The sequence below is a fragment of the Chiroxiphia lanceolata genome, chromosome 9, assembly GCF_009829145.1.
Source record: "Chiroxiphia lanceolata isolate bChiLan1 chromosome 9, bChiLan1.pri, whole genome shotgun sequence".
NCBI classification, from domain to species: Eukaryota; Metazoa; Chordata; class Aves; order Passeriformes; family Pipridae; genus Chiroxiphia; species Chiroxiphia lanceolata.
The window spans coordinates 2303506-2330252 of NC_045645.1; the positions used below are offsets into that span (position 1 = coordinate 2303506).

General features: G+C 40.9%; 1 protein-coding gene across 1 annotated transcript; it reads right to left on the bottom strand.

Annotated features, from left to right (window-relative positions):
* Nucleotides 1-4282: 4282 nt before the first annotated feature.
* GIPC2 (GIPC PDZ domain containing family member 2) lies at nucleotides 4283-26660 on the bottom strand. Its single transcript, XM_032697031.1, has 6 exons — nucleotides 26398-26660; nucleotides 18910-19095; nucleotides 15879-16059; nucleotides 13645-13754; nucleotides 12865-12946; nucleotides 4283-5005 (listed from the first exon to the last, which is right to left on the bottom strand). The coding sequence occupies exons 1-6, from the start codon at nucleotides 26629-26631 to the stop codon at nucleotides 4851-4853; spliced, it is 948 nt and encodes a 315-aa protein (XP_032552922.1). The 5' UTR covers nucleotides 26632-26660; the 3' UTR covers nucleotides 4283-4850.
* Between the last annotated feature and the right edge of the window lie 87 nt (nucleotides 26661-26747).

Consider the following 26747-nt stretch of genomic DNA (forward strand, 5'->3'; position numbering starts at 1 on the left):
CTGTATCTGATAATTAAAAATTCACCTCACCTGTAGGCACTTCAAAAAAAAAAAAAGGCTTTCCAAAAAAAAGGTTTCAAAACAGAAGCTCAGCAAATAAAATCATCTGTAACAACACTCATTGGAAACAAAATCCACAGGGTGAAAATAGGGCTGTTTGGAAAGGATGTGTGAAGGGTTTTGATAGAGATTTCAATATTAGGATATCAATGCCTGAAGACCACGACTTGCAATGGATTTACCATGTTTGCTTTCCTGTTTCAGGCCAGAGTTTATGTGTCTGAAGTACAAATTGGTGCCTTTACTGGAAGAGCTGCCAAGTGAAAGGATCACACAAATTGTTTTTAGGGCATCTGTGTCACAAGAACAACTTGGAACTCTAAGTCTGCCTTTAAAAGCTTTTTCCTCTAAATGAAGAGTTCTCCTCCCTGCCTGCTCACCATTCTGTGAAATTATTTCCCTATTAAAAGGGCAAAGAAAAAAGATTTGGGAATACTTAATAAAACAACCCTTTTAGTAAGCAGAAACTTGGATTATTAGATATGGTCAGGTATTGCAGTGCAATATGTTTCTCTAATTAGAGCTCATCTGAAATTCAAGTACCTTTAGTTCTTTTATCTAGTTAATTAATGCAGTTCATGCTCAAAAGAAAAAAATTAATTATTCACCCCAAAAGAAAACAGGGGGGAAAGAACAAGTCAATATAAACAAATTCAGCAATCAAAATTTCAAATATTAGAGTGAATTTATTTTCATTCTTTCTGCCTCCATGGAAAGTTCAGGCATGCAATGGTTAGAGAAACACCACTGAAAAGCTTTGGGGACCATTGCTTGTAACCTTTAGGTTCAGGCAAACCTACATCCCTCCCAGGAGAAAAAACTACTGTGTAGTTCTATTTAAAGCCAGTGCTTGTGTTTCAATTAAAAAAACCCTAAAGAGATGTTTTCTTTGCATTCATGCTGTCTCAACCCTTTTAGTTGGCATTGATTGAATCTCACACATAAACCAGCTTTTTTTGAGGACAAAGTCTGTACTGCAGGCTGCATCATTTTTAATCAAAGACTTTGACTTCCAAGCCTGTAAATTTGATTTTCATAAACTAAATCAAAGATCTTTCAATGTACACCAACATCTAAAGGCAAAATGCCTTACAAACATAGTGAGTCAGAGAATTGCAGAAGAAAACAATACTGAATATAAATTTCAGATGAAGCTCTTATTGCTCGAGTTGAGTTCTGAAGTTCATGGCAAACAAGCATTTGATTTCAAGAGGGGAAACAGTGAAATAGTCAACACCCTGAGTTCTAATTGTTCAGAAAGATCTCCTGGCAAAAAAAGAGAAAACTAAAAAGAGTAATATATCATTTTACTACAATGCTCAGACTTTGGAAGAGCTGTTTTCATGAAAAACAATATGTAATTTGAAAAGCAGCAGAAGTTCACATTAAAAAGCAGGAAGAAAAAAAAATCTAACAAAATACTATAAATGAGGGTGATTTTAACATTAATATTTCACTCTCAAATTCACAAAGAACAAGATTTGCAAAGCTTTATACTACATTTCTCTCAAAAAAAGATGTAATAGACTAATTGTGAAGAAGATAATATACAGAAATATGAATACATGCATTATTCAAATCAAGGTGCAAATCTGAATAGCAGACAAGATTTTCCTACATATACTGATTATATTAATAGCTCTTTGAATAGCAGCTGTATGAACAGGGTTGCATAAAATCAAATTTAACTGAAGCATAATTTGGCATACTAAAGGTGCCACAAAAGATATATCTGTAATTTGCAAAATTTTTTTCCTTTAAAAGTGTAAAATATTCCTCTCTCATCATGTTTTTAAGATTACGAGCTCAGAACTTTATGAACACCAGATTTCATTAAATCCTCTAAAGACTACCTGAAGTCTCTGCACACAGAGAAAAATGGTGGTGTTTTGTCCTGAATAGAGCAGTAAGTCTGGAAGTAAAGTAATTAGTGAAACCACATTAATTTACTACACAAATCACTGCAGAAAGTGAGAAGTATTTATCATGCTTTATAAGGCAGCGTGATTTTCATGTGACAAATTATTCATGGCTATCAGGAAAACACAAATAATGCACTAAACTGGGTAGCAGAACCATTGGAAGTAGTGTTGGCTGTAAGAACACAGAAAAAATTAAGATATATTGACATACTTTATTGCAGCAAATGCCAGTAAAATTGCAATCACTGTTTAAATCTTAGGTCTGAAATAAACTCCACAAAGACAGGTCACTATGGCAAGAGACAGCTCTGTGCAGAATTAGAGCTTCAGAGATTATTTTTATCTCACTATTTTATCAGTTTAATGAGACAAATTATCCCCTGGGGATAAATTGATTGAGCAACATTAATTTCTCAAAATAAAATGAACGGCCCAAACAGCAGGGGTTATCTGCTAGAGGCAACATTTCAGGCATTATTTTATAATACAGCTCTTCCAGAGTACTTTTTTATAAAGAAGGAATTCTTTATAAATTATTCTTTATAAATAATTTCAATTTATTTTATAATCAGTAACGTGTTGGTTACTAACATCAGTGTGTACATAAACATTTCCACAAAATTTGATATTTGACTTTTATATAAAATAATTCAAAACCAACAGCGAATTCTTGACATTCCCTTTTTCCTTTTCACCTGGAACTTTGAAGAATAAACCATATGGCCCCCAACACTTTAACCCTTCATTACCATGAATAAATCAGTTAAAGTAACCCTGTACAAGAGCTGAGTGTGCTCAACTGCAACAGAAGATTGTGGGTTCAGACTTGCAATTATCAAACAATAAGAAATGCTAGACCTTGTGCTCTCTGTCCCAAAATTACACTCCCTTCACAAAATAATATATCCTCAAGGCCCTAAAAGAGCAATGTATGAAATGTAACCACCTCCTTCAAGTTTCTTTACTTTCAAGTTTTACAGAAGGGGACGTGTTCTTGTAAAATTATGCAATTTTACTTCTCATAACAGGATTAGCCCAAATTTTTCTATCTGTATTTCTACTTCCATATATTTTCTATCTAATTTCTACATACAGAAGTTGATAACAATCACGCCTGTTTGAAGATAAATATAGATTTCAGCCCACACTGGTGATAAGGTACAAGGAAGACAAATTTTGATACCTTGAACTTCTAAAATACCCTAAAATATATTACCTCCATACTGCTCTGTACCACTCATTAAATAGGAATATCTATATTATGTGAAAGCTTGTCCTTAAACCAGAGATACAAGAGCAAAACATTCACAGCAGCATTTATAAAATTGGAGATTATCCCCATTCAAAGATCACTGGATGGTATTTATAAGACCTTAATGCAGTATTTCCTAACTAGAAAAAATATTCACTAATTGTTAACAGGTGCAAAAAACTGAAGGGGAGTTTGGAAGCCTCCCTAAATAACCTAGTAAAGAGAATGAGGACCTGTTCTCTCCATGATACTTCAAACTCTCGTGGTTTGAGACCCAAAAATAATCATTGACATAGAACATGTAAAATTATTGGCATAGGCTTTATTTTTAAGAGATGTCTGCGAGACAGTGAAAGACATTATCCTCAGAAGAAAAGTAACTAGGAAGTGACTTAGAAAAAAAAATTTGTAATAATTTTTATTTTATACTCTTATGCAAATATAAAAATACTAAAAAGATAGGACACCTTCCCAGGTCAGACCCCACATTCTTGTTTAAATTCATTTTCTATAATCTCAGATTTATTAGTAAAAAATTAGCAGTTAAACGCTTATGTACAATATAATTGGAAATCCTAACATTTAAAAGCAGTTTGACGTATTTTTCAGGGTTTAGTCATGCACTGTCATCCAAACCATGAGTGTCTGTGACTTTACAAGAATTATCTCTAGGTCTGAACACCTTCAATTAATCCTGTGTTTCCACATTGAAAAAAAAAACACAGAAAAGAGGGGAATTCCATAAGATTTCAAGAAATCATTTAGCATATGCAAAGATCAATTAGTCATAGACTGTAGTCTCCAAAGCCAACTCACAGATAGTATTCAAATATATTAACAGGAATCAAAAACAACATTTATTTCTCCATCCACAGCTCCTATTGCAATAATATGGCATCTGAATAAAGCAGCAGCTTCCTACTTTAAGCATTTCTACCCTACTTACTCACCTCAGTAACACCCAGACAGAATGTCCTGTGGCCCAAAGGCAAACGAGTCTTTTCAGTCCAAGATCTTAGTTCTCATCTTTTAGAGGATTTTTTTTTTTCTGAATTTGCATCCTAAAGAATCAGAGTAACTTCTTCCCAGCTTTGTCTACAAGCAAAGACAATGCCCAAGCCAAACTGTAAGAAAACCTGAGGCTTTGGGGTTTTCTCAGCTTTTTGTGTACATGAATACACAGGGACAAAGGAAAACCAGGGAACTGCAGCACAGAGCTAGGTAGTTCCTCAACAAGTTTATAAACCTCTCTAAAGAGATAAAATAATCCAAACTCCTGGTTGAGTTCTGTCTAAAGCTTTTCAGAATATGGATATATCAAAGTGTCTGTACAATAAAAAATACATCATTTTCATAAAATTCCTGTATAAACACATCACCTTGACACGTCCCTCCCAGTGATTTCTGCGTGCAAATTAAATTTTTTAAACGTGCAGCTGTCGAAACTTTGGGTTTACCTTCACATCTTTATTAGAAACCTTCCTTTGCAAAAGAAAAGTCTCAGACGAGAACGCTTTATACAGAGCACCCTGAATTCCTCTCGATAAAGTTATTGACGTAAATATTTGCAAATCACTTCGTATTTTCAAACAGGGATTGATGGAACTGCACAGTTCTCATTGCAGTCGTCCCTGCTTAGCATCTCCTATCGCTCCCCACACGTCAAAGACAAATTCATCCGGGAAGGCAAAGTCTCCAAGAGTCTCATCCAAGGCCACCGCGAACTCGTCGGGGTTTTTCTTGTCTCTTCCAGCTTCCACAATGGTCGCAGCTGAAGAGCAACAAAACAGAATAATGGAATCAGCATCAAAGTGGCAGCTAACACACAGGGCCAAGGCAGGTTTTGAATGCCTGTTTTCAGAACCTGGCAGGGTCAGCTTAAGGAGATGCAAAGCTTACCTGCTGAATTTGGGATTCCAGGGAATTTATGTGCTTAATTCCCCCCACACTATCTACTTGCTGCTGTGATTGACAGGAAAGCTTCCTCAGAGTGCTTTTATACATTCTTCTGTTTGTTTGGCAGAGATTTAATTTTTAATTCAATGACCTTTCATTTTAATGTTATTAAATTGTATCCTGTATTCATTACAAGAAGCATGGGCCTAAAAACAAGGTTAAACACAACCCTTGTGTGACAATGAGACCCAAGCCAGGTCATCACCAACTCCATCAAGTTTGATAGGACCTTGCTGATCTAAACCAGAAGATCAGAAGGCAAACTTGAGTGTTTTTCTCCTCTAAAGAACGCAGAACAGATCTCAGCAAGTTAAGAGTTTGAAGTGGTCAAGCTTTTCACGGAAAGCCAAAAGGCACAGGGTTTAAATGTGGAAAACAACACACAGCCTGCATAGCAGGCACATGCAACCAAGCCAGGATGGGTTTGCTAGCAACAACCCATGTTTTACAAGTCTAAATGTTCAAATGTTGAGCATGACCTGCATTTAAAAAGGAGTACTGACAAATGAGCCTAGAGAAAACACTTGAGCACTTGAATATTTTAGGAAACGAGAATTCAAATGTGGCTCAGCTGATGCATTGTGTAGAGCCCAAAGAATATTAAAATCTGGTTTGCTGGATATTGGACATAGTGTGTTTGCAACTGCCTGAAAGAGGTTGTGTTCTCAGGAAACTACGGTACGGCCTCAAGCAGATTCGCTTAATTTTTTCAACGTAATTTCATTTAATTTTTAATTAACTTTAGCTTATTTTTGTCAACAACAAAAATCCCCCAACCAAACATGTGTCCTGCTTGGATCCACATGTTTCCAAATCATTCCAAACTAAGGAGCAATTAGTTTCAGTGCCCGAGTTTGCTTCAGTTACTATTACCTCCAACTTTGAAAATCATATTTTACTTACAGTGCCCTAGAGGCTGGGAAAGTTTGTGCTTTTGCCTCTGGAAAGTGAAAAGGTTATTTCTGGAAGTCTCAATCAGGTGGTTCAAACTGTGCAAAAGAAAGGGAAAGGCCTCTCTGCTGTAACCAGAGCCAGCAAAGACCAGGAACATCCTGGTATCCAGGAAAATGAAAGCAGAGGTCTGATATGACAGAGCCAGACTGTGATATCTGAATGCCTTAAACTGCAAGATGTTCCCCATCTTTTGTTATACACCAAGGAACCATCACTTTCTTCATGAACATATCAAATTCAAGTGCCACACTGAAGGATTTGATAACTTCTAGCCTTTTTCCAGAGGGATATCCAGTTGGAAACCATGTATTACAGTGCCTGAGAAAGGGAAGGGAGTCTTGAAGCCACAGGCAAACATCTTCACTGGGACAATCTGCTTTCTACCACATGCACTGTATTGAATCAAAGCCTCTCTGATAAAAAGGAAAATAAACTTTCCCTACTCTGAAGTTTTAATAAATTTGATGTTATTTTGATAACCTGAAACTCAACTCATTGACAGTTATAAACTTCTGCCAAACAGTATTTGCTGTTGTGCAAATTTGTAACAAGCTGTAAGCAAGCTTGAGCCATATTCCACACCGTAAACATCAACATCAGGAGTTCTGAAGAAACCTGAAGTTTTGGGTTTAACTGTGTTCAGACATGAGGCTCCAACCACAATCACAGTGTGCCAAACTACACAGAGCAGTCCAAGGAAAATATCTGTAAATCTTGACAAATAAACTGCTGTGATGGAGACAGTTCAAGTGTAACTCAGCTTCCCAGGCACCACCAGTGGTTCTCAAGGACTCTCAAGATCTCTTTCCCTGTCAGATGAAACCCTGCCCCTGCTGCATTGATTCTCTCTGCATCCCCTGTGAAGTTCCTGGGACTCTTGATTCAGACAAGTCTGGATGGGAGATGGGCATTAAACAGGGGACTCTTGTTCCTGATAAGTGGAATATGAGGATTTGTCCTATCAACGCTGCTCTGTATTCCCTGACATCATGGCATTAAGAAGGTACTTATAGAGCAGAAACCCTGGAGATAACGAGGTGAAGGGTGTAAGTGAAACTTCACAGATTTCTGGATATGAGGCAGGATATGAACTTACTCTGGAGAGACACTGCGAGAAAGTCAGAGAGAGAAGAGCTGTGCAAGGTGACACAAGACCAAACATGGCAAGATATAGTTACACAAGATACTTAAAAAAACTGCCATGAGCAGAGTAAGCATCTAGACAAGTGTTTAAGCAGAGAGGGAACAAAGAATTTAGCCAGTTTTAAGATAAACTGGTCAAGAGATATGAAAGAGTCACATAACAGTGACAGCAGAGATTAAACAAGACCACCCAGCACTGTATCACAGTCCAACTGCCTGAGCTGAAGCCTCAAAACTGCACAGTAAAAAACTGCCATTAACAGCAAGTGTTACTTCAAACACAGTATTCCTTTAAAGGCTGAGTTTCCCAAATAAAAAAAAAACAAAACAGAATTTAAAAACTAGCTTATACTTGAAAACAAAATCCACTAAACACAGACAATCAGGACAACTTTCAACTTAGCCAAGAAAGAACCAGAACGTCACTGCCATGCTAAAGCAGCATCAAACCAAAACAGCTTCATCTCGAGTGCTGTGTCCAGCTCTGGGCCCCTCAGTTCAGGAAGGACATTGAGGGGCTGGAGCAGGTCCAGAGAAGAGCAACGAGGCTGGGGAAGGACTGGAGCACAAGTGCTGTGAGGAGAGGCTGAGGGAGCTGGGGCTGTTCAGCCTGGAGAAGAGGAGGCTCAGGGGAGACCTCCTCACTCTCTGCAACTCCCTGACAGGAGGGGGGAGCCGGGGGGGGGTTGGTCTCTTTGCCCACCCAACCATCAGCAAGACAAGAGGGCTGGGTCTTCAGCTGTGCCAGGGGAGGTTTAGGTTGGAGATTAGAAAGAATTTCTTTGCAGAGAGAGTGCTCAGCCATTGGAATGGGCTGCCCAGGGAGGGGGTGGATTCTCTGTCCCTGGAGGTGTTTAAGGTGAGACTGGATGTGGCATCAGTGCCATGGGCTGGGAACCACAGTGGGGTTGGAGCAAGGGTTGGACTGGATGATCTCGGAGGTCCCTTCCAACCCAGCTGATTCTATGACTCTACGATCTGCACTGAGCAGCCGCAACCAGCGCTACCAGGGCGCGTCTGACGTGCTGTAATTATCAGGGCACACTCCCGTCTCCAGGTCCAGCCGCTGGAATGCGATGCTCATGGAATGCCGGCTCCGCGGGAGGCTGCAGGGTCGTGGCTGCGCGTTCGGCAGCGCGGTGCTGACCCCCAGTGCCGGCGGGGCTGCACTGCCGCGCATCCCGGGAACAGCATCCCTCAGGAATTCCAGGCACCCCGTGCCAAGCTGAACCCCGCCTCACTCCTTCCATGCATCCAGGAGCACTAAAAGCTGTCCAGCCTTCTCCATCACCCCCCGAACACATTCCGTCTCCCCCGGCAGGTGCCGCAGCCCCAGGGCGGCCCCGTTGTGCGGGACAGGCGCGTTCCCACCAGGACATTTGCCACACGGAATTCCCAAGGAGATTCGAAACCTGCCAAGGTATTTAGCAGATACTTTGCCAACTTGAAGAAAACTCTGCCGGTTCTCGGGGGGGGGGGGGGGGGGGGGGTGACGGCCTCGTGCCAAATTGTCACCACTCCCCTCCCTCTCCCCCAGTGCTTCTTGTAAGAGCTGCACAATAAGTGATTACAGGAATTTTAGTCCAAGAGGATACTTTTCCACACCCAAGAGAGCCCCCAATTGTTTTCAGATTCTCTTTTTTTTTTTTTTTTTAATTTCACTTCAGGCAATGTAAAAACCTGATAAATTTCTACATAAAATGTGAAAAGTTCGGCAATCTTAAAAGTGATGAAAGGAATTAGAAGTCTTGTCAGCTTTAACTGAGAAGCTCAATATCAGCCTTTCCAGAATCTGAACAAAGTAGTATGCTGGCTTTTCAAACCTAGTCCCTTCTTTAAAATAACTTCAAAGATCTTTCACAAAATCTTTATTTTCACTTTTAACAGACACATGGGGCACAAGCCATGAAAGCTACCTGCTGCCTGCCATTCTTATTATCTACCTTACACAGTGGTTTTTCTACCTATCTTCTACACTACTGTAACTTCTTAATAGAAGTCTTCACAGAAACCTCAATATTTATTTAGCTGTAATGCCATTAGAAGTTTTGCCTTCACCAAAAAGGTAACAAATATTATTATTCTGTCCTGTCAGTTTAAAGCAGAAAATGAAGCATAACATTGCAGTTTCCAATATTCAGCATTACTTGTTTTAAGCTTCATGTTCAACATTGTTTTATCTGGCATTTAAGGTACTATTACAAATATTATTTCTTGTTCCTTTTTTTTTTAAGTACTAATACTTCTTGAAGTGGAGAAGTTTTCTCATTTAACTGGACTTGATGCCAAAATTCCTGTTATTCTCTCAGAGTAAATGAACAGCCACAACAATATGCCCCAGAGTGTACACAATAAAATACTTTGGGAAATGAAAGTCTAGTGACAGAAGGAGAAGAAAACAAAAGATCCAGGGAGAATATCACTCCATTTAAAGCATTTTGAGATAAAAACATGTATTAAATATTGCTGGGTTGGATTCATGAACCAAGAGAAGAAGCTTGAGCAACAGCAAGGCCTTTTTGCCATCATTTTTCAGCCAGCAGCATTCTGGGGTTGGATCCCATTGATCCAGGCTTCCTCTCACACAGAATTTTTGGGATCAAATACAGTCTATAACAATTCAAGACTTACTGATTTAAAAACTAAATGCCACCAGTATTTTTCACTAACACCATTTCCTATTAATCAACAGTTCAAGCTTATTTAACAGAAAAGAAAGCATAGAATTTAAAATAACCTGAATTATCTCTCAGCTGTACATTTATGTTTTAAAGAAGGCTGAAGTCAAACCTTCACCCAATTTCTAGTGTGCCCATAAAATGGCTGAGGAACACATTTCCAGAGCCAACTGTCCCTTCTGTGGATTGAATCCAGTTTGCAGTAAAAGAGTAAGGAAGTAAAAAGGTAAAAGTGCATCCAAAAGCAGGTATATAAATCTCAGCAGCGTTTAGATCTCTGAAAATAAAAAACTGTGCCAAAAAAAAAAAAGTGCATGCATTTCCACTAATGATTTCCAAGCATTTTGCTCCAACTTAGGGATCTGTGTGTAGATTTAGTCAGTCTTTGTGCAACTATCACGATACTTAACTATGCAAAAATTAAGGGCTTTATCTCACCTTTAATTCTGTCTGTAATTTGACATTAGGGTTTCTTTTTCTTTCTTTCTAACTTACAGCTTGAAACTGGGGCACTGTTTTAGAATTCAATCACTCCATGGAAGTGTCATTTTAACGGAGATGAAGGAGCAACACTGACATCCAAGGATTCTGACAAACAGAACTGCATGGGAGTGAGCAATGATTGAGATCTTAATCACTTGTCAGCTGCACATTGTGATGACTTGCATTTTCAACTAATCTGGCTTGAGTAATGAGTGAAATTTCGAGCTAAGTGGTGATTGGCATTCTCTGAATGAATCTTTTCCTCATATTTCATTTTCATGGATGACTGATCACATCCAGTCTGTGAAAAACTGACATGTGTTAATTGAGCAGATATGTGACAGGTGATTAGCTCTCCTTTCCTAAAGAGTCCTAGAGCTGTTTAATTGTTTTTAAATTATAAAGTTTTGCCAGCACCGTTGGCCGTCGACTCTCAGATTTGAACTTCAGGATGGGGCTTCAAAGGTGCAAACTAAACCCTACAGTCTTTGATTCCTGACAGCTTTTCTTGGTTACACTCCCTTTTGGGGAGGAAAAGAAGAGATGAAGGACAAAACAACCACCTAGTTGGGAAGAAGAGAGTCTCTCTGAGAGTAAAGATCTCTTCCTTCTTTGAGTATTCTTTTAAGGCATTCTTTGAAAGTTTCCAAACTCCAGACTGAAAGAGGAAGAGCACTACATCTTTGGGGGGGGAAAAAGAAAAAAAAAAAAATCAAGGAATTCATGGGAAAAATGGCAATCAGCTCAGCCATATGTGTTGACAGCTGAACTTCTCAGTCTGCTGTGCCAGAGCCATCCTGTTACAGCCCTGAGAGCCAAAACCACAGGGAACACCAGTTCCCACAGCACTGTTCCCATGGACACTGAAAGCAGGACACCTACAGCTGGTTATTCGTGTAGGGTGAGGAGCCTGGAGACCTTGGCAGTAACCTGCAAGGACAGGAGCCTCCAGAAGCCCTGCTTAAGCCAGGACTGCAACAGCTGCAGGACAAAAACAGCTCCCAGAGGGACAGCTGGCACAAGACTCAGGGCTTTGAAGCTGGAGCCAGGGATGGACTGAGACACAAAGGCTGCAGGAGAGGGACAGGCCATGGAATCATCCCCAACCTAAACATGTCTCAGCACCACACAGGGATCCCAGGAGCACATTACACGGCAGCAGCATCACATGTTGAAGTTGCTGGGAACAGGAGTTTTGAGAACTTTTATTTTCTGGGAATAAGAAAGTTTAGGCATTACTTAAAGACCAGAACTCACAAGTTTTGGGGCAGCTCTGCCCTCTCTTCTATGTCAGGAAGCTCACCTCTATCTTAAACTGAAGAAAAATAGTGTTTTACCTGCAATTTTTCCTGAGAGAAAACCAGTAGAATCTGCCAATCACATGCTGGCTGCCAGGAGCAGCCAACAAAGGACTTTTGGCTATTCAGATAACCTCCTTTTGTTCTCACTCCTCTGTGCTAACTGCTGCCTTTCCAACCCTGCTTCTTTGCCCTTAGCTTCATGCCAGACCTATTTTCTTTCCTGCTTTGCCTTCTCCACTTCTCTCTCACGAAAGCTTTCTTTTGAAGATCACTTTCCATTTAGCTTATCCTTTCCTAATTCTTGGCTGTTTTTTTTTTTTTTAGGTATTACCACAACAGTAAATACCTTCCTCTTTATCTCACGATCAGCAGTTCCAGAAGATCCCATGAGGAATACACCAGCCACAGCTGGCTACAGTGGCACTGCTTACTCAGCCAGACTGCAGCTTCTTCCCACACAAACAGAAATTCCTACTTAGTTGTTGTCAGATTAACACAGAAAAGCAACAGCTGCAAGGACAAGTTTGGTGCACTTTTAAGGAACTTATGACACTTAGTTCTTTCATTATAAATTGATGATTCTGATAACTAGTAAACATTCTGCAAGTTTTCCCATGTTCTTCAGAATACAGGTTTTAGAGAATTTGATAAATTTGTGCAATTACTCTGTCAGTTCCCTTGCTAAATAGTTGCCCTTTCACTGATGAAGATATCAGATTCCAACTTCAGCAATCAACTGTGATGTGTCCAAGCCAAGGGGCAAAAAAGCAAATAAACTTATCCTTAAGAATCCTTAAATGTGGCACACACAAGATCCACTAGAAAAGAATACAGTGTGACAGTTATGGCAAACAACTTAAAAATTCTTGCAACAGTGTGTAGATAATGTGAAGAATAGAAGATTAATTAATTACATCATAAGGATTGAAGTGGGAAGAAGACCCTTTTATCAGACACACACATTTGCAGAAATACAGGCAAGTTTTTGAGGCTGCATGCTGGACAAGTTTTGCTTCATTTACATCCAGAGACTAAAGTACTCAATAAATTTTAGAGTGCATTCAGAAAATGAGAAATTGCTTCATTTTGTAGTACTGTATTTGCTAAAAACTCACCTAATTCATTATCTCTTATCCCCATGTATGCTTCAAGAAGCTCATCCACTTTATTAATTGCGTTTTCTTCAACTTCAGTTGGCTTTGTTGAAACAAAGGAAGAAAAAGAACAAAAGTATGATAATATCCATGCAGATTTCAAAGTAAGCAACAATTTGACAGTGGTTATCCTTACTCCCATCTTGGCCACCTAGTCTACAAATAAAATATGTTATTCCACTCTCTTTCCCTCTTCTCATAAACCTGAGCCTACCTCCTGCCATCAAAGCCAGGCAGCTCACACATTCAAACTAAACATCTCCTGGCAATACAGATCTTCCTCAAACCCTCATCAGATTTAGGAGAACCCAGAATAAATAACATTTCTTCACCAAACTCTAATCCTAGTTTTGCACATATTCATGCCCATGTAATTAGTCTCTCCTAACAACAACCCTTACACTGGCCCCACACACTTTGCAGTGTCAGAAATGGAACCAATTCTTCAACCACCCTCCCTTTTTCTTTCCCCTTTCCCTCTTTGGTCTACTCTACCTTAAATCCATCCATGTAATCCATGGATTCCAAAACCTAAACTTAGGTTTTATGCTTCCAGGTTCCTCAGCCCCATCCTATCCCTGATAATCTTCAACTTCCTATAAGCATTTCTCCATGCAGAAGGCAGTCTTTGACCCACAAGCTTTTCCTTCCTACCCTGTGACATCCAGATTTTTCCTTCCCACCCTGTAACATCCAGGTGCCAGATAACTGAACCCCTGAGGGGCCCCAAGGTAACCATACCATCTCCTCCACAGTAGCAGAGCCTTTGGTTCTCAGGCGAAGTGTTTCTCTCCCTTTGGAGATTTTAGCCTCTGTCAAAGCTCCACCTTTGGACCTCGGTTCCAGCTTTTCTAAAGGCAAAAACAAACAACAAAAATAAAACAACACCAAGCAAAACTAAGCATATGGTACATCAGAATATGATGTATTAGCTTTGGTTATTACATTATCTTCGCTGCTTATTCTAATCGAGATCTAGAAGTATGTAAAAATTATAAATTAACTATATTCTAAGTATTGCTTTGCTGACAGTTTCTGGTCTTCAAACTCCAATATCTACTCAACCTCACTGAAGCCAGAACATCCACTGACCAATGTATCTAAGCAGGCCTATGGCATGCACTTCAATACATGCACCTTGTATAATTTTATTTCCCTATTCTACAGAAAACTGTCTTTATTCCTTAATGTTAGATAACAGCTGCAAGTCACCAGCCAACTGCTGATTTATTCTGGTCTTTACACGGCAGGTTTAGCATTGCAACATTCCCATCTTTCAGTGCTGCAGTGGTGCAAACACCCCCACAAGGCAGGTCACGATGAGCCACGCTGAGCTGAGCTAACAATTTGATTCCCAGCAGTCACACAGGGGAAACCAACAGGAATTCAGCACCTGCTGAATTCAGGATCTGGATCTTGTTCCTCATCTCCTCTGGGGCTATTCTCAGCAGCTGCAGCTTAAACACTATCTCAAATAAATTTGTGCCTAAAGCCCAACTGCACCTCAGGCTGGAGGCAGGATGTTCTAACCTACTGCAACGTGCAAATTCATTTCTGTGGGGTAAAAAAGTGACATGCACCTTCCAAAAATCTGCCCACAAAGCTCTGATTGCCTCTTAATTCAATGTCAGATCAAAGGTATTGCCATGAAATTAGCAGGTCTCCTTTACATCACAGCAGACTAAAAGGTATGTGAATCACCTGACTGAAATAAATACTATTAAATAATGGCTGAAGTCATGAATCAAATGCTGATTTACCCTGGCCTTTACAAACAGACTGTGGAACACTTTCAGCATTGAATACAAATTACAGGCTCATATTAAAAAAGGGTATTGCTGTGTTATTAATTGCAATAGAATACATATGTAATACTACTTTAGCATAATGTATAACATACACATTTAAAGTTGATACAGGAGTATCAGCTGATATCCAAACGCATTAGAGATAAACTCAGAACCCTCATTCTTCACAGAAGCACAAGAAGCAGAAAGAAATCATTGCATTTCTCACATTTTCAATTTCTGCTGCTATTCTGACACCAAGTGTCAAGACTGGTGTATGACATTAGCTGTAAAATATTAACACATAAAAGAAGATTTGAAAAATAAACATTTAAAACTTTGGCTGCTGTAGGGAAGACGGTGATTTTGAATTTCCCATTATTGCAGCTGTGCAAAAGGCCTCATACAAACTTATGATTTAGCACTATTTTGAAGTTCTTATTACAGAAAAACGCTACAAAATTTCAGGGGATATAAAAAAACTGAGATGATAAAAATGATAACTTGATCTCTGTTTTGATTCCCTGAGTTAAATATACCGGGGTTTTTTTGTTTGCTTATTTACCACATTCATAGAATTAATATACATAAGAATTGATAGAATTCATATACATAAGAATTCACAGTAGATATGCATTCCTCCTATATTTAAGTGTAACATGCAAGTGGCAAGTAGAGACAGAGCTTTGCCATGTTGCTTCCTTCCGAGTGTTCCTGCTGCATGATTAGAGATCCACAAAACAGCTGGGGAGAGGGAGAGCAGACAGGCAGAGAGGCAGCAAAGGAGGTGCTCTGGGGAATCCCAGTGTTTCCTGCAGCCTGGAAAAGTCTGACACACAGATCAACAGGGAATATGTATCAATAGAGGAAAAGAGGAGTTTCGAGGGTCAGCACATTAGTGAAGTGATCCACGCTTTAAAAATGTATCTGTGACACAATTCCTGCACTTATTTTGCAACATCACATAGTGGCAAAAGAAACTGAGACTAAACCCTCGCGAGGACGACTGCTGGAGAAAGCAAGATGGAAGAAGATCCGTTCCTAAATTTTCCACTTCAAAGAAAAAAAATGAATGCACAGCTAAAAAAATAACGTGGCAGCTACGGTACCTCAGGGGCACATTCTGAAAACAAACTTACAATGCAGTGCAATGTGGGATTTTGCTATCCAGTGAACAAGGGCACTCACCAAATGCTTTCAAAGGCTCTATCAGCTCCAGCTTGAACACCTGACCTTTCTCCAGATCTTTCAGCATTTTGGCGACTTCATAATGCCGACAATCCGACACGTTTTTTCCATTTATAGTCTCTATGTGGTCACCCACGCAGACAGTTTTGGTTTGGTCCATAAGGCTGCCTTCTTTGATTTTCTAGGATTTAGAAAGAAAAACAAAACAGAATTAGGAACGTTCCTTTAAAAGGTGACACCTTTTCAGAGGTGACACCACAGAGTTTCAAGAATCTCAGTGAACAACATCAGTAGCACTGAGCTTGGTATTCCAGCAGTGTGTTTGGTCTGTAAGATTTTCATAAAACGTATTTTGAAAAGCATTATTTTTCAAACAAAGTATTTTAATAAGAACTGAATAAAAAAAAATCAGCAGGAAAAAAAAGGAACGCAACTATTCTTTAGAAATTAAGGGTTCTGAATAAGCTAATATTTTTTGTGCTTTAAAACTGAATCCAAGACATGTCACTAATGTGAATGTTTAATCATTTTTTTTTGTTTTATTTTGATTTAACAGCTTGACAAGCATAGGAACACAATTTTTCTCTTATTAAGTATGGTCCAGAGACACGAAATAGGTGTGTTATATAGTAAAAATTACATACTACAAAGGGTCAATCTCAGTAAGATCCATCTCTAGTGATAAAACTACCATTTTCCTCATCAAGCTATACAGCTGTATATCAAAAGATTTCCTCTGAAATAATAAAGACTAAGAAAATCTTCTAAATGCCACCTCATGGAAAACACACACGGTCTAAAGGTTGTAACAGAAGTCAGCATTTATAGGTTTTGTGAAGTGGAACGTAAAAAGTAAGGGGGAAAAATATCTTTAAAATAATTTATCACGCTTAAAATTTCAGTGATTGTTTACTGTTGTTACGTACTTGTTATGTATTTGTTCCTCATGTGCAGACATCACATAAGCTGTTATTCTTTGGCTATGTAACAGAAAAGCTATGACACAGTAGAATATCTTATATTTAGCAGAGATACGAATTTCATTTGAATGTGTTCCTGAACAACAATCTTTTCAACAAAGCCTGACGTTGTTCAGGTTGAGTTTGAGTGAGGTAACAGGGAGACAAAGCACACAAACATATTGCCACCTACTGCAGTGACACCCGGCCCAGCTGCACAACCATCCCCAAACCTGCTCCCGCTCCGTGTGCGCCTGTGTGAGCCCACACATGTGCCTCCATCTGAGAGGCAGTGGGAAGTGTGAGAGCACTGCTATCATACACTGCCACAGTTTGAAGCTTCAGGATGAGCTTAACTCTTTCCAGCACTTTTTTCTTTAATCTAAATAAAAACCAAACTTGTGAGCTGTAAACCACCTGCGACTCCCAGAACGCTTCCATCAACGCTGCCTCCGTACAGTCCTAAACATCCACTGGTCAGATTATGTGACCAATCCATCTGTTCTAGAACAGGCACAGTCACAAGTATTGAGGCCATGTTGCTGAGAACACAGCTGTGCTGGGCAGGGCACGTCTCCAGGATGAAGGACCAACCACCGCCTCCCTAAGATCCTGCTTTATGGGGAACTTGCCACCGAAGAGAAGATACAAGGACTCCCTGAAACAACATCTCAGCCTTGGCCATATTGATCAACAGAACTGGTCTACTCTGGCCTCCAATCGGGAGGTCTGGAGACACCCCATCTATAACGCTGCTGATGCCTTTGAGAACGCAGCAGGATCACCCTTGAGGAAATTACAGCTTGCCTTGCTAATGTGGTGAGGGTTTTCCAGTCTGCTCCAGTTATGCAGTATTCTGTGTACTGGTTGCTCTCTCCCTGTGTTACCAACCAAGCACAGAGAGGGTTTCACTGCACAGTGCTGCACACGTGAATGCTGAGCACCGAAGCACTGCTGTCAATGCCTCCTTTTAAAATGCCACATAAGCAGCAGCACGACTGAATGGTATGGGCTGTGTGGATGCCATCACTAGAAATTCACACTTCTGTGTCTTTAAACATAAAAAACGAGGTTGTGGTTTTGCCAAAATGCTCACTGAAACCTCCACTGTACCTTGACTTTCTCAAACATGATCAAATTTTTCCACCATGACGACGAGCGAAGCGATTTCTAAATCATGTCTTGTTTTATATCCATGGCAGCGAAGGAATGAACAGAAAATACAAGCTCTCCTTACAAGAAGCTCTGTTTACAACAGCAACGAGAACAGCAATTGGGACAGCAGTGACTGAAGATAATTGCCAATGCCTCGCTAATAGTGGATAATTGGAGTAGATTAGAGCAAAGAATCTAAAAAAGGCAGAAAATGTGATTAAGGTTCCTAATACCTAGTCTAGGAAGGAGGGTAGCATCATTTCCTCAGCCTCTACTTGCCTCAAAACATACTATCTGTAGGTCCTCCAGAAGAGGAGAAGGGAAGCAATTATGATTAATATATTATGCATGTTACTGCCCATAGTTGCTACTCAAGTTAATTGAGGTAAATTGTGTTAATTCATATCCTTTTAATTCACACTACCTAAGGCAACAATACTGGAAAGCTGAAAAAGCACTATACTTGCCCCTATTCTAGTACAGCACAAAGGCTTCTGCCCTGTGAACAGGCAAAGACTGAAAGAACATGATCTCATTATCACATGAGCGACAGAAGTTCTATAAGCACCTAATCGATGACATCAGGAAATCACTTTAAAATAGGAGGGGGCAGATGCAAGCAGGATCTAACACCCACCACCTCAGGGTAGGTCGGTACACACAATGGTCACATTGTAAAGCTGATACACATTACAGAAGCAATGAACAAGTGAACAAATTTTGAATGACATGCTGCACAGAAATAGCTGAACTATCTTGAATGATGCACCTAAAGAAAAGCAACTTTATCCTTTACTTACCATACTTATGATAATAAAAGATTTTATAGTTCTGAAGGATCATTAAACCAATAATCACCCTTTTATAGTAACAGAAGCTTCTACAGAACAAGGTATTTCACTGGTAATTCAGCTTACCTTTATAAATGCACAGCCAGTCCCATTGTCTGTAATAGTAAGTCCCAGCAAATCCTCAGTTTTAAGAATTTCCACTTCTTTTCGTTGTCCCTTCACGTGAGCAAATATGAAATCTTCAAGGCCAATTTGTGCACCTAAGAGCTTGTCCATGTCAACTTTATAAGTGTTCAAAGTGCAAAACATGATCTGTGCGGGAGGAAAGCAAACACATTAACAGTATATTAGGTTTGATGAGCTTGATAGGAAGATAAAATGAGAGCATAGTGCTGGCCTCTGACAGATCCACAGGTGAAAGGAGGATACCTCTCCTTCTCCAGCTGTCCCAGGAGAGGTGACAGGCTCCACACATGACATGACAGAATCCACAGGATTCAAAGATCGCTAGGGACTACTTAAAACACGATTGCTTAAAAGCAGCTTAATGGTGAAAAAAAAAGAGCTTATCAAAACCAAACGGTTTTGAGAGAGCGTGAAATGTTTTGTATTGCTCTATGTGTTCCCCCATGAGCTCAGAGCACGTTGTCTCAATGGGTTTACCCTCCCTCTAGCGTGACTTGGGGTCATCCCTGTCCCAGCTTAGTAAAAGCAAGGCTTAATAAAAAGGGCAAATTTCTTCTTTATAAATCAGCTTTTCTGAGGGATTTCCCTTCAGTACTGGGTACCAGGCACTTCTTTTTCTCCCTACATTTATGGTAGTTCTTCAGCAGGGAGGTTGATTGTCCTGGGCACGGGCAGGATGAGAGCAATCCAGCTGTACTGCTCGGGGACAGAGGTGATGCTTTTGCCCACCACGGTGCTGCACGAAGGAATTTGGCCATTCCAGGAAGGCTTTGGGCTTTCTGCTCTTACAGGCTGTCCTGAACAACCCAGCCAAAACAGAAAAACCCAAACCCAGCATCCCCCTCACAGCTCTAGTAACTACACCTGCCCAATGCCTTTCCAAGCTGGAGTGGGAGAGAAGTGAGGGCCAAGGGATTCCACAGCTCCTCCTGCACAGCAGCCAAAACAGAGAAACTCTGTGCTCCAAGAGAAACCTGGAGAATCCCTAAAACCTACTTGACCAAGGCAAAGAGTACCTCCAAAGATCATCTTTTACATGTAACTGGAAGCAGAGGAAGAGGAGGAGACTTGCCGCTCCATTTGTCCCTCCAGCACAAGTGGCAAAGCCACAGCAGCAAACCATCCCACAAAGGCTCTGCTGCCAGCAACGTGCACACTGATCTGACAGGACAACAGATAAGGGCAGATCCTTTTCCACTCCCTGCCTATATCTGCTGGATGTTATTCTCCTTCAGAGTGCACCTTGGACCCCCCTCGTGCTCCAGCGTCCGCTCCAGCCCCAAATTAGGAAGCGCAAAAAGCAGTGCCAGCACATTAAAAGGAGTACACAGTGGGAAGCCAGCCTAGCATTCAAGAAAAACAGCAGCAGGACGGTGTCCTTCATCTGTGCCACCACTCAGGTGGTAGTCCCTGGGGAGCAGTCAGCTGCCCAAAAACCCTGGCACAGACCTGGGCCCGTGTCCTGCTGAACCCTGCCGGGCTTTGCTGGAGAGGGAGGGTCTCTTGCCTTCCCAGCTTCCCTCACTATCCTCATAAAAGATACAGGTTTTTCCACACTTCAGAACACTTCAAATGCCTTTTCTTTCCTTCTGGCATCCCTGGATGACAGCAGAAAAATCGAAATGAAAGTCCTTTTTAAGTTGATTCCAGGTCAACTGAGGGGCGGATACTTTTTACTAATGTATTTCACTGAGAGCATTTAAGTTTCCAGAGCTTTCTAGAAATTAAGATTCTATAATAAGGGGAATTTGGTTTTAAAAACTGAAAGTTTAGTAGAGACATGGTGTTTCTGGAGGGAGGTCTTGCTTAGTCGTTTTTAAAAACAAAATAAACAAAAAAAAACCCCACCAAACAGCCTGGCTTCAAAGGCTACTTGCTTATCTCATCTAATCCATCCACTGCAATCTAACACCTTATTTAACAATGAAAGTCGTAACAGCACACCCCTAACACACATTAGTTTTATTTGCTTAGGTAATGCAATGTTTTTCAGTCAAACAATAGTGAAGCAGTAATAACACCTAGATAACTGAACCTAGTTTTAAGTAGGAAGTTGCATTCTATTTTGTAAATAAGAATAATCCCTAAGCATAAGTTTTTTTTAAAAAATAATTCAATTCAAACAGACAATATCAAGTTCACACACACATATCCTCTCTCAAGCTAAATAACTTTGCCAGTTTAAAACGGCAACTCAGTTCTTTGTTCATTGTTCTCACAACGAACAACAAGCACTGTCCTTACATTTCAGACATTAGCATCCTTCATCCGACCTTGTCAAACAGACAATCATCTAGTAAATACTGTCACACCTTTGAATAGATAAAATTGGCAACAGAGCGGAAATGTGATATTTAGAAACTCGATCCAGAGTTTCTCTTTTTAGACTTTCATCTGGATGGCATTCCTACTACAGCCTATAAGTCTGCAGCATTTTTTGTGAGTCAGTTCTGTGCTAACCACAAGGCTGGGAGAGCATCAGCCGGTCAAAAATAAAACTTAAATCATTCTTCATCCTCTTTAGTGAACAACTGCTTTTTCTTAGAACAAATACATGCAAAGAGTAATGTACTAAAGATGTATCTACCCAGGAAAATATACCATTACACCATCTACCAGTTACAGCACAGCTTTATTTGTACATAACTGAGACCTGCGAATTCAAAAATTATGTTTTTGGTGGATTTTACATAAATTTAATACTGGTACCTAATAACAGATTATATACTTAAATACTTTAAGAACAGCTTCCACTCACTCCAATTTTGGCACATTTTAATAGTAATTTTCTCATCCAAAAATGATGCAAGAAAAAATTCAATGTGCAATTTTCATTGTTAAGTCTTTCCTCTCCTTACCCTAAACCTTCATATGCATTTGATCTTTAACTCAGCATACCAGTGCTGTGATATTTCATGCCAACTTTAGCAAGATATTATAAATCAGAACTGTTACATCAGTCCCAAAGTATCTAGGATACCTCCTTCACCCAGAGTTATCTCGTGCAGCACACAGAACAAGGAAATTCCATTCAGTGACAGGATCTGGGGGCTTATGCACAACCTTATAAAACAGATTATAATATGGATTATTTCCTGCATCAGTATTTTCAATTGGAAGAGACCACACTAGCCAGTAAAAACCAGGGTTACACTGTGTGTTATCTAAAGAAACTGTATTAGCTCAGAAAGAGAGGGTTATATGATGGGTTATATAAAGTATATATGCAGCACTATACTGCATATCCTATATATTTATTATGTTCTCATCTTCCCTATTAAGCCTACACCTTGAGATCTCAGATAGCTTTACAGAGGAGATCATAATCTCCTTCTCTGTTTAAGAGGTAGGGAAATGGGAAATCTAATTCTGAGCAAGATGTGACACCCACTGACACCAACTCCTCCAAGTTCTACTGTGCTTTTGGTACTGCATCAGGTCTGCAACTTTGCCTCCCCAAATACATTCAAAAGTTTTATAAAATAACCATTCAGTTTGGGGTTTTTTTAAACCCAGAGCACACATATATGAGTTCTTCTATACCATTATTTCCATACTCGTATTTCAAATACTTTCAATTAAACTATTTGAAAAAGACACCGTTAACACAGCAAGCATCACACCTAATATGGGTGTGACATTTAAGCACTGCTTAGGGAAACAGCAAGCAAACAATTGCTGCCATAGGGCTGGGAGGAGGTGGTTTGTAGGGAGTGTTGTTTGCTCACAAAAGCATTCAATCTGTAGGTGAGATTGTGAGCACAATTTGTTTCAACGGATAAGCAGATACAATAAAACTTCCAACACCGTGGTGATGAGGAGGAAGATTTCACAAGCTGACCCTTTTCTCTAAAACACACTTTAGATTTCTTTCTTGTTAGAAGGGCAGTTTTGTTCAGAAACCTAAGTTTCAGCAGTGGCTTGTTGGTCAGCAGTCTTCCATAGAAGTTTAAATTGAACAGGTTTAAATCAACCACTTCTAAGAAAGTTGAATGTGGCACAGCCTCACCGTGTACTTGACTGTTTAGCATGAGGAGGCAAGGCCTGTGGAACAACAGGAGCTGACTCTTATTATTGGAAGAGGCAGAGGGAGCTGCATTTCTGCCCTTAGGGCTGCCAGAAAAGGCTCTCTTTTCCTGTACTCCCCTTGTGAAGCAAAATTCCTACCCCTGTGAAAGAAACCCCAACCTCCACTGGCTCTTGAGAGACACACCCAGTGAGCATTCAGCTCACCTCAGCAGCCCCATCACGCTTCACCTTTCCAAGCACGCAAAATCATCAGAAGCACTAATCAGGAGTACACAACCCAAAAATCCATATAGCTCCTGTGGTTTACCATTCCCTCCTCATCTGATCAAGAAACAGCCTTGCTACAGCTGCACTTTAATATCCATGTTCTCAGTGCCTGATTAGCTACTCTGAATGCTTTAAAGCCCTACCATGTGCTCTCACAGGAGCACACCACCACCAAATGCTTTAACAGACCCACATTGTCCTTCAGTCAGTGCTGATTATTTATCATACAGGCTGCACTTAGCACTTTCACCCTTACAGGGAACATAACATTTCCTGTTACATTTCCCAATAATCACAGTGGAGTGGAAATCCTAAATGGCCAAGACTACAGATCAATACTTTTTTCAACTACTTTTCCTACTTCATCCTCCATAGAAAAAATAGAGGGAGATACTTTTATTACTCATGCAAACAGAAACACACGTGTGTAGTTAGTTAAGAATTGCATCTATCCATATATTTTTTTAGATCTGTGCTTGCTTGTTGAAAGTCTGTTGAAGCAATTAAGTTAAAAGACAGGAACAACGTGATCTATCTCAAACAGCACTCATACTAATGATACAGGTAATCCATTGCTAGAAACCACATCCACTCCTCCTCCTCCCTGTGGAAAGAACATTAACACTGCACCAGGAAAAGACAAAATGCTGGTCACAGTAAAAGTCAGAGAGGCAGGCAGAAAGGTAGGCTAAATATTAGATTCAAGAAGGGTAACTGAGATATATTCACCTAGGAAGGTGGATGAAGAATAAAACACCTAGACAAGAAAGGATGAGTAGAGGAAAAGCCTCAGAAAGCTGCTGTTATGTCTCACTCCTCCATAGACACCCAGCAAACATCACAGGAGTGAAGGAGCAACCCCTTTGAAGCATCCCCTGTCTTGTCCCGTCCCCATCTGACCCTGCTCATGATCCAGGTCTGCAGAGAAGTTTCTGTCAGTGTCTGTGCAACAAAAACCGTGTTTTATATAAACTTCTCTCTGTCAGTGTTGGCAGTCAATCACAGAACCTGGAAAGGATTCTCCAGTAGAAGCTGAACTCAGCTGGTCCTGTGAGATGTGATCCAAAGAGGGAATGAGGTGCTGTAACCACGCGAAGTCAAAGGGAGAAGTGACAGATTACAAGTGTAGCGCATTCTCAATCTTACTAGAACACTCAGGCAGGAATTTATCCAAGAATGCACACCCTTGCCTACACTCCACTGAACTCACAGATCATATTAAATGTATTCACTTCTGCAAAAGTTCTCTGAATGCTCTCCATACGGAGCTCTACCTCTCCCTTCCCCCCCACTATTTTCCACCTCAGTCACTCCCAGGCAGAGATCCTGTGACAGTGCCTGTTTCCAAAGGCAGTCAGGGATCACACTGCCCACAGGCTCCAGCACAGCCAGGTCACAGAACCTGCCCTGCACAGGGACCACCTACAAACGGCACCTGAGCACCTCAGTGTCTGTCAGCTCGATGAGATGTAGCTTCTGGCATTATTCTTTACACCAGACTATCTGTCCAAAAGTAGCTTTACCTAACAGAAAATACCATTTAAAATAAATTCTAATAAATTCACATTCCATGGCAGTTCTTGCTGTTCACTGATCTATTTTATCTTGTCCATCCAAACTTCTGTTGCAAGACCCTCTGGCCTAGGTTCTTCACTCTGCTGTGCCACCTTCACAACAGGAAATATTTTTGATCATGATTTGCACTTCGTACAACTTAGTTTCTTAAAGCCAACTGAATTTATAGAATGAAAGATTTAAAGTTCAGTGCCTCCAGAAATAACTCTCCATCAATTTCTACCAGAAACCGCATTAAAACAAAACAAACCAAAACAAACAAACCACAACAAAAAGACCCAAAAAGCCACACATAGCAATGGAACAGTGGAGAGGAAAAAGAAATAAGAAACTTCTCTATTTTGGCACGAGGCTGGCAATACATGCCCATGAAACATGTGGTGCTTCCTCTAAAACCTTTGAGGGTGTCAGATTATACATTTAGCAGGAGAAACAGGAGAGCACCATTCATACAAAATTAAGTTTCCTCGTGAATGAACACTGTTCTTTCTCCAGTCAGTGGAGCCGAAATTTCAAGAGTGAAAGGAAGAAAACTAAAATAGAAGACAATCTGGCAATTATGAGAACTGGAGAGTAAAAGGTCTGAGATGGAACAGAACAAAAGGGGAACAGCAGCTCAGTATGGAAAGAAAACAAAGCAGCAGCAGGTCAAAAAGCAGCTGGGAGGATCTGGAAAATAGGTGCATTGCCTGGCAATGGCACTGGTACCTCTTAACTACTTAATGCAACAGCGACTGGTTAAACTGTACCCACTGCTACTGCCACTTTACAATGTACTGTTTGAAATGCTGCTACCTCAAGCCTCAGCAAACTCTCAGAACCTTACAACTTTTAAAGATGTCAGTAACAAAGAAGGGAACAAGTAAAGCTGTACAGCCACACGCAGGCATGATGAAATGGTAGCACTTTGTTTCAGTTTCCCACTCAGAGGTCAAGGTTCACAGAACCACGTAGGAAGAACTTGATAGGGCCACTACCTTTTAACTCAGAGAAAACAATGCATTTACAAACACAAACGAATCGTTATCCAAACAAATGTTTAGAACGTGGCCCAGGGAAAAAAAAAAAAAGATCAAAAAGGCAGCAGCGTTAAAAAAAAAAAAAAAAAAAGAGTTTGTTACAGGCTCAAATAAGGGTTGGACTTGATCTCAGAAGTCTTTTCCAACCTGGCTGATCGTATGATTCCGTGAACCTCACTTGAACAGTGAGGTTAAAAATAATTACTTGATAAAGCAGAAAACTTTCTAAATGTCACATTCAGCTGAAGTTTAAAAACGTAGTGAGATTTAGGGCACTTACAGCACACTCCCCTCCCGTTTGCCTCCATTCTGGGTATTTACCCGCAGGGACCCGCTGCCCCTCCCCTTGCCCGGAGCGCGGCAGTGCCCAGGAGCTGTCACACGGGTTACCCGAGGCACCGCAGACCTTTCGGTCAGGAGGACCGCTGTCGGTTCCGTCTGTGTCTGTTCCCGAGCGGTAACTCGGAACAGCAAAGGGAACGTCTTTGCTCGCAGGAAACGCGGAGCGGCCAAAGCTGCCCGGGGGCGGCGGCCGTACCTGCGCGGGGTCGATGCCGAAGGCCTGGCCGATGCTGCCGTACAGCTCGCGGGCGCTGCCGAAACCCTCCACGCGGCCCGTGGGGCTGCCGTGCGCCAGCTGCGTGTGGAAATGCAGCCGCGACGGGGCCGGCGCCGCCGCGGGGGACGGGGCCGGAGCCGGGGCCTCGCTCTCCACCAGCTTGAAGGTCTCCTTGGACTTGTCCTTCTTCTTGCTCCGCAGCCCCAGCGGCATCTTCCACGCTCCGGCCGCTGCCGCCCGCGCTGGACTGTGCCCCCGGCGCGGCACCGCCCCGGCCCGCGGCCATCGCGGCCGTCAGGTGCGGCCCCGCCCCGACACACACCCGCACC

Excerpts from the sequence above, each read along its gene's own strand:
- GIPC2 (XM_032697031.1), bottom strand. The coding sequence starts at position 26,631 with ATGCCGCTGGGGCTGCGGAGCAAGAAGAAGGACAAGTCCAAGGAGACC. Across the intron at positions 16,060-18,909 it reads CTGGCTGTGCATTTATAAAG|AAAATCAAAGAAGGCAGCCT; the intron begins GTAAGCTGAATT and ends TCTAAATCCTAG. Across the intron at positions 12,947-13,644 it reads CTGCTACTGTGGAGGAGATG|CCAACTGAAGTTGAAGAAAA; the intron begins GTATGGTTACCT and ends GTTTCAACAAAG.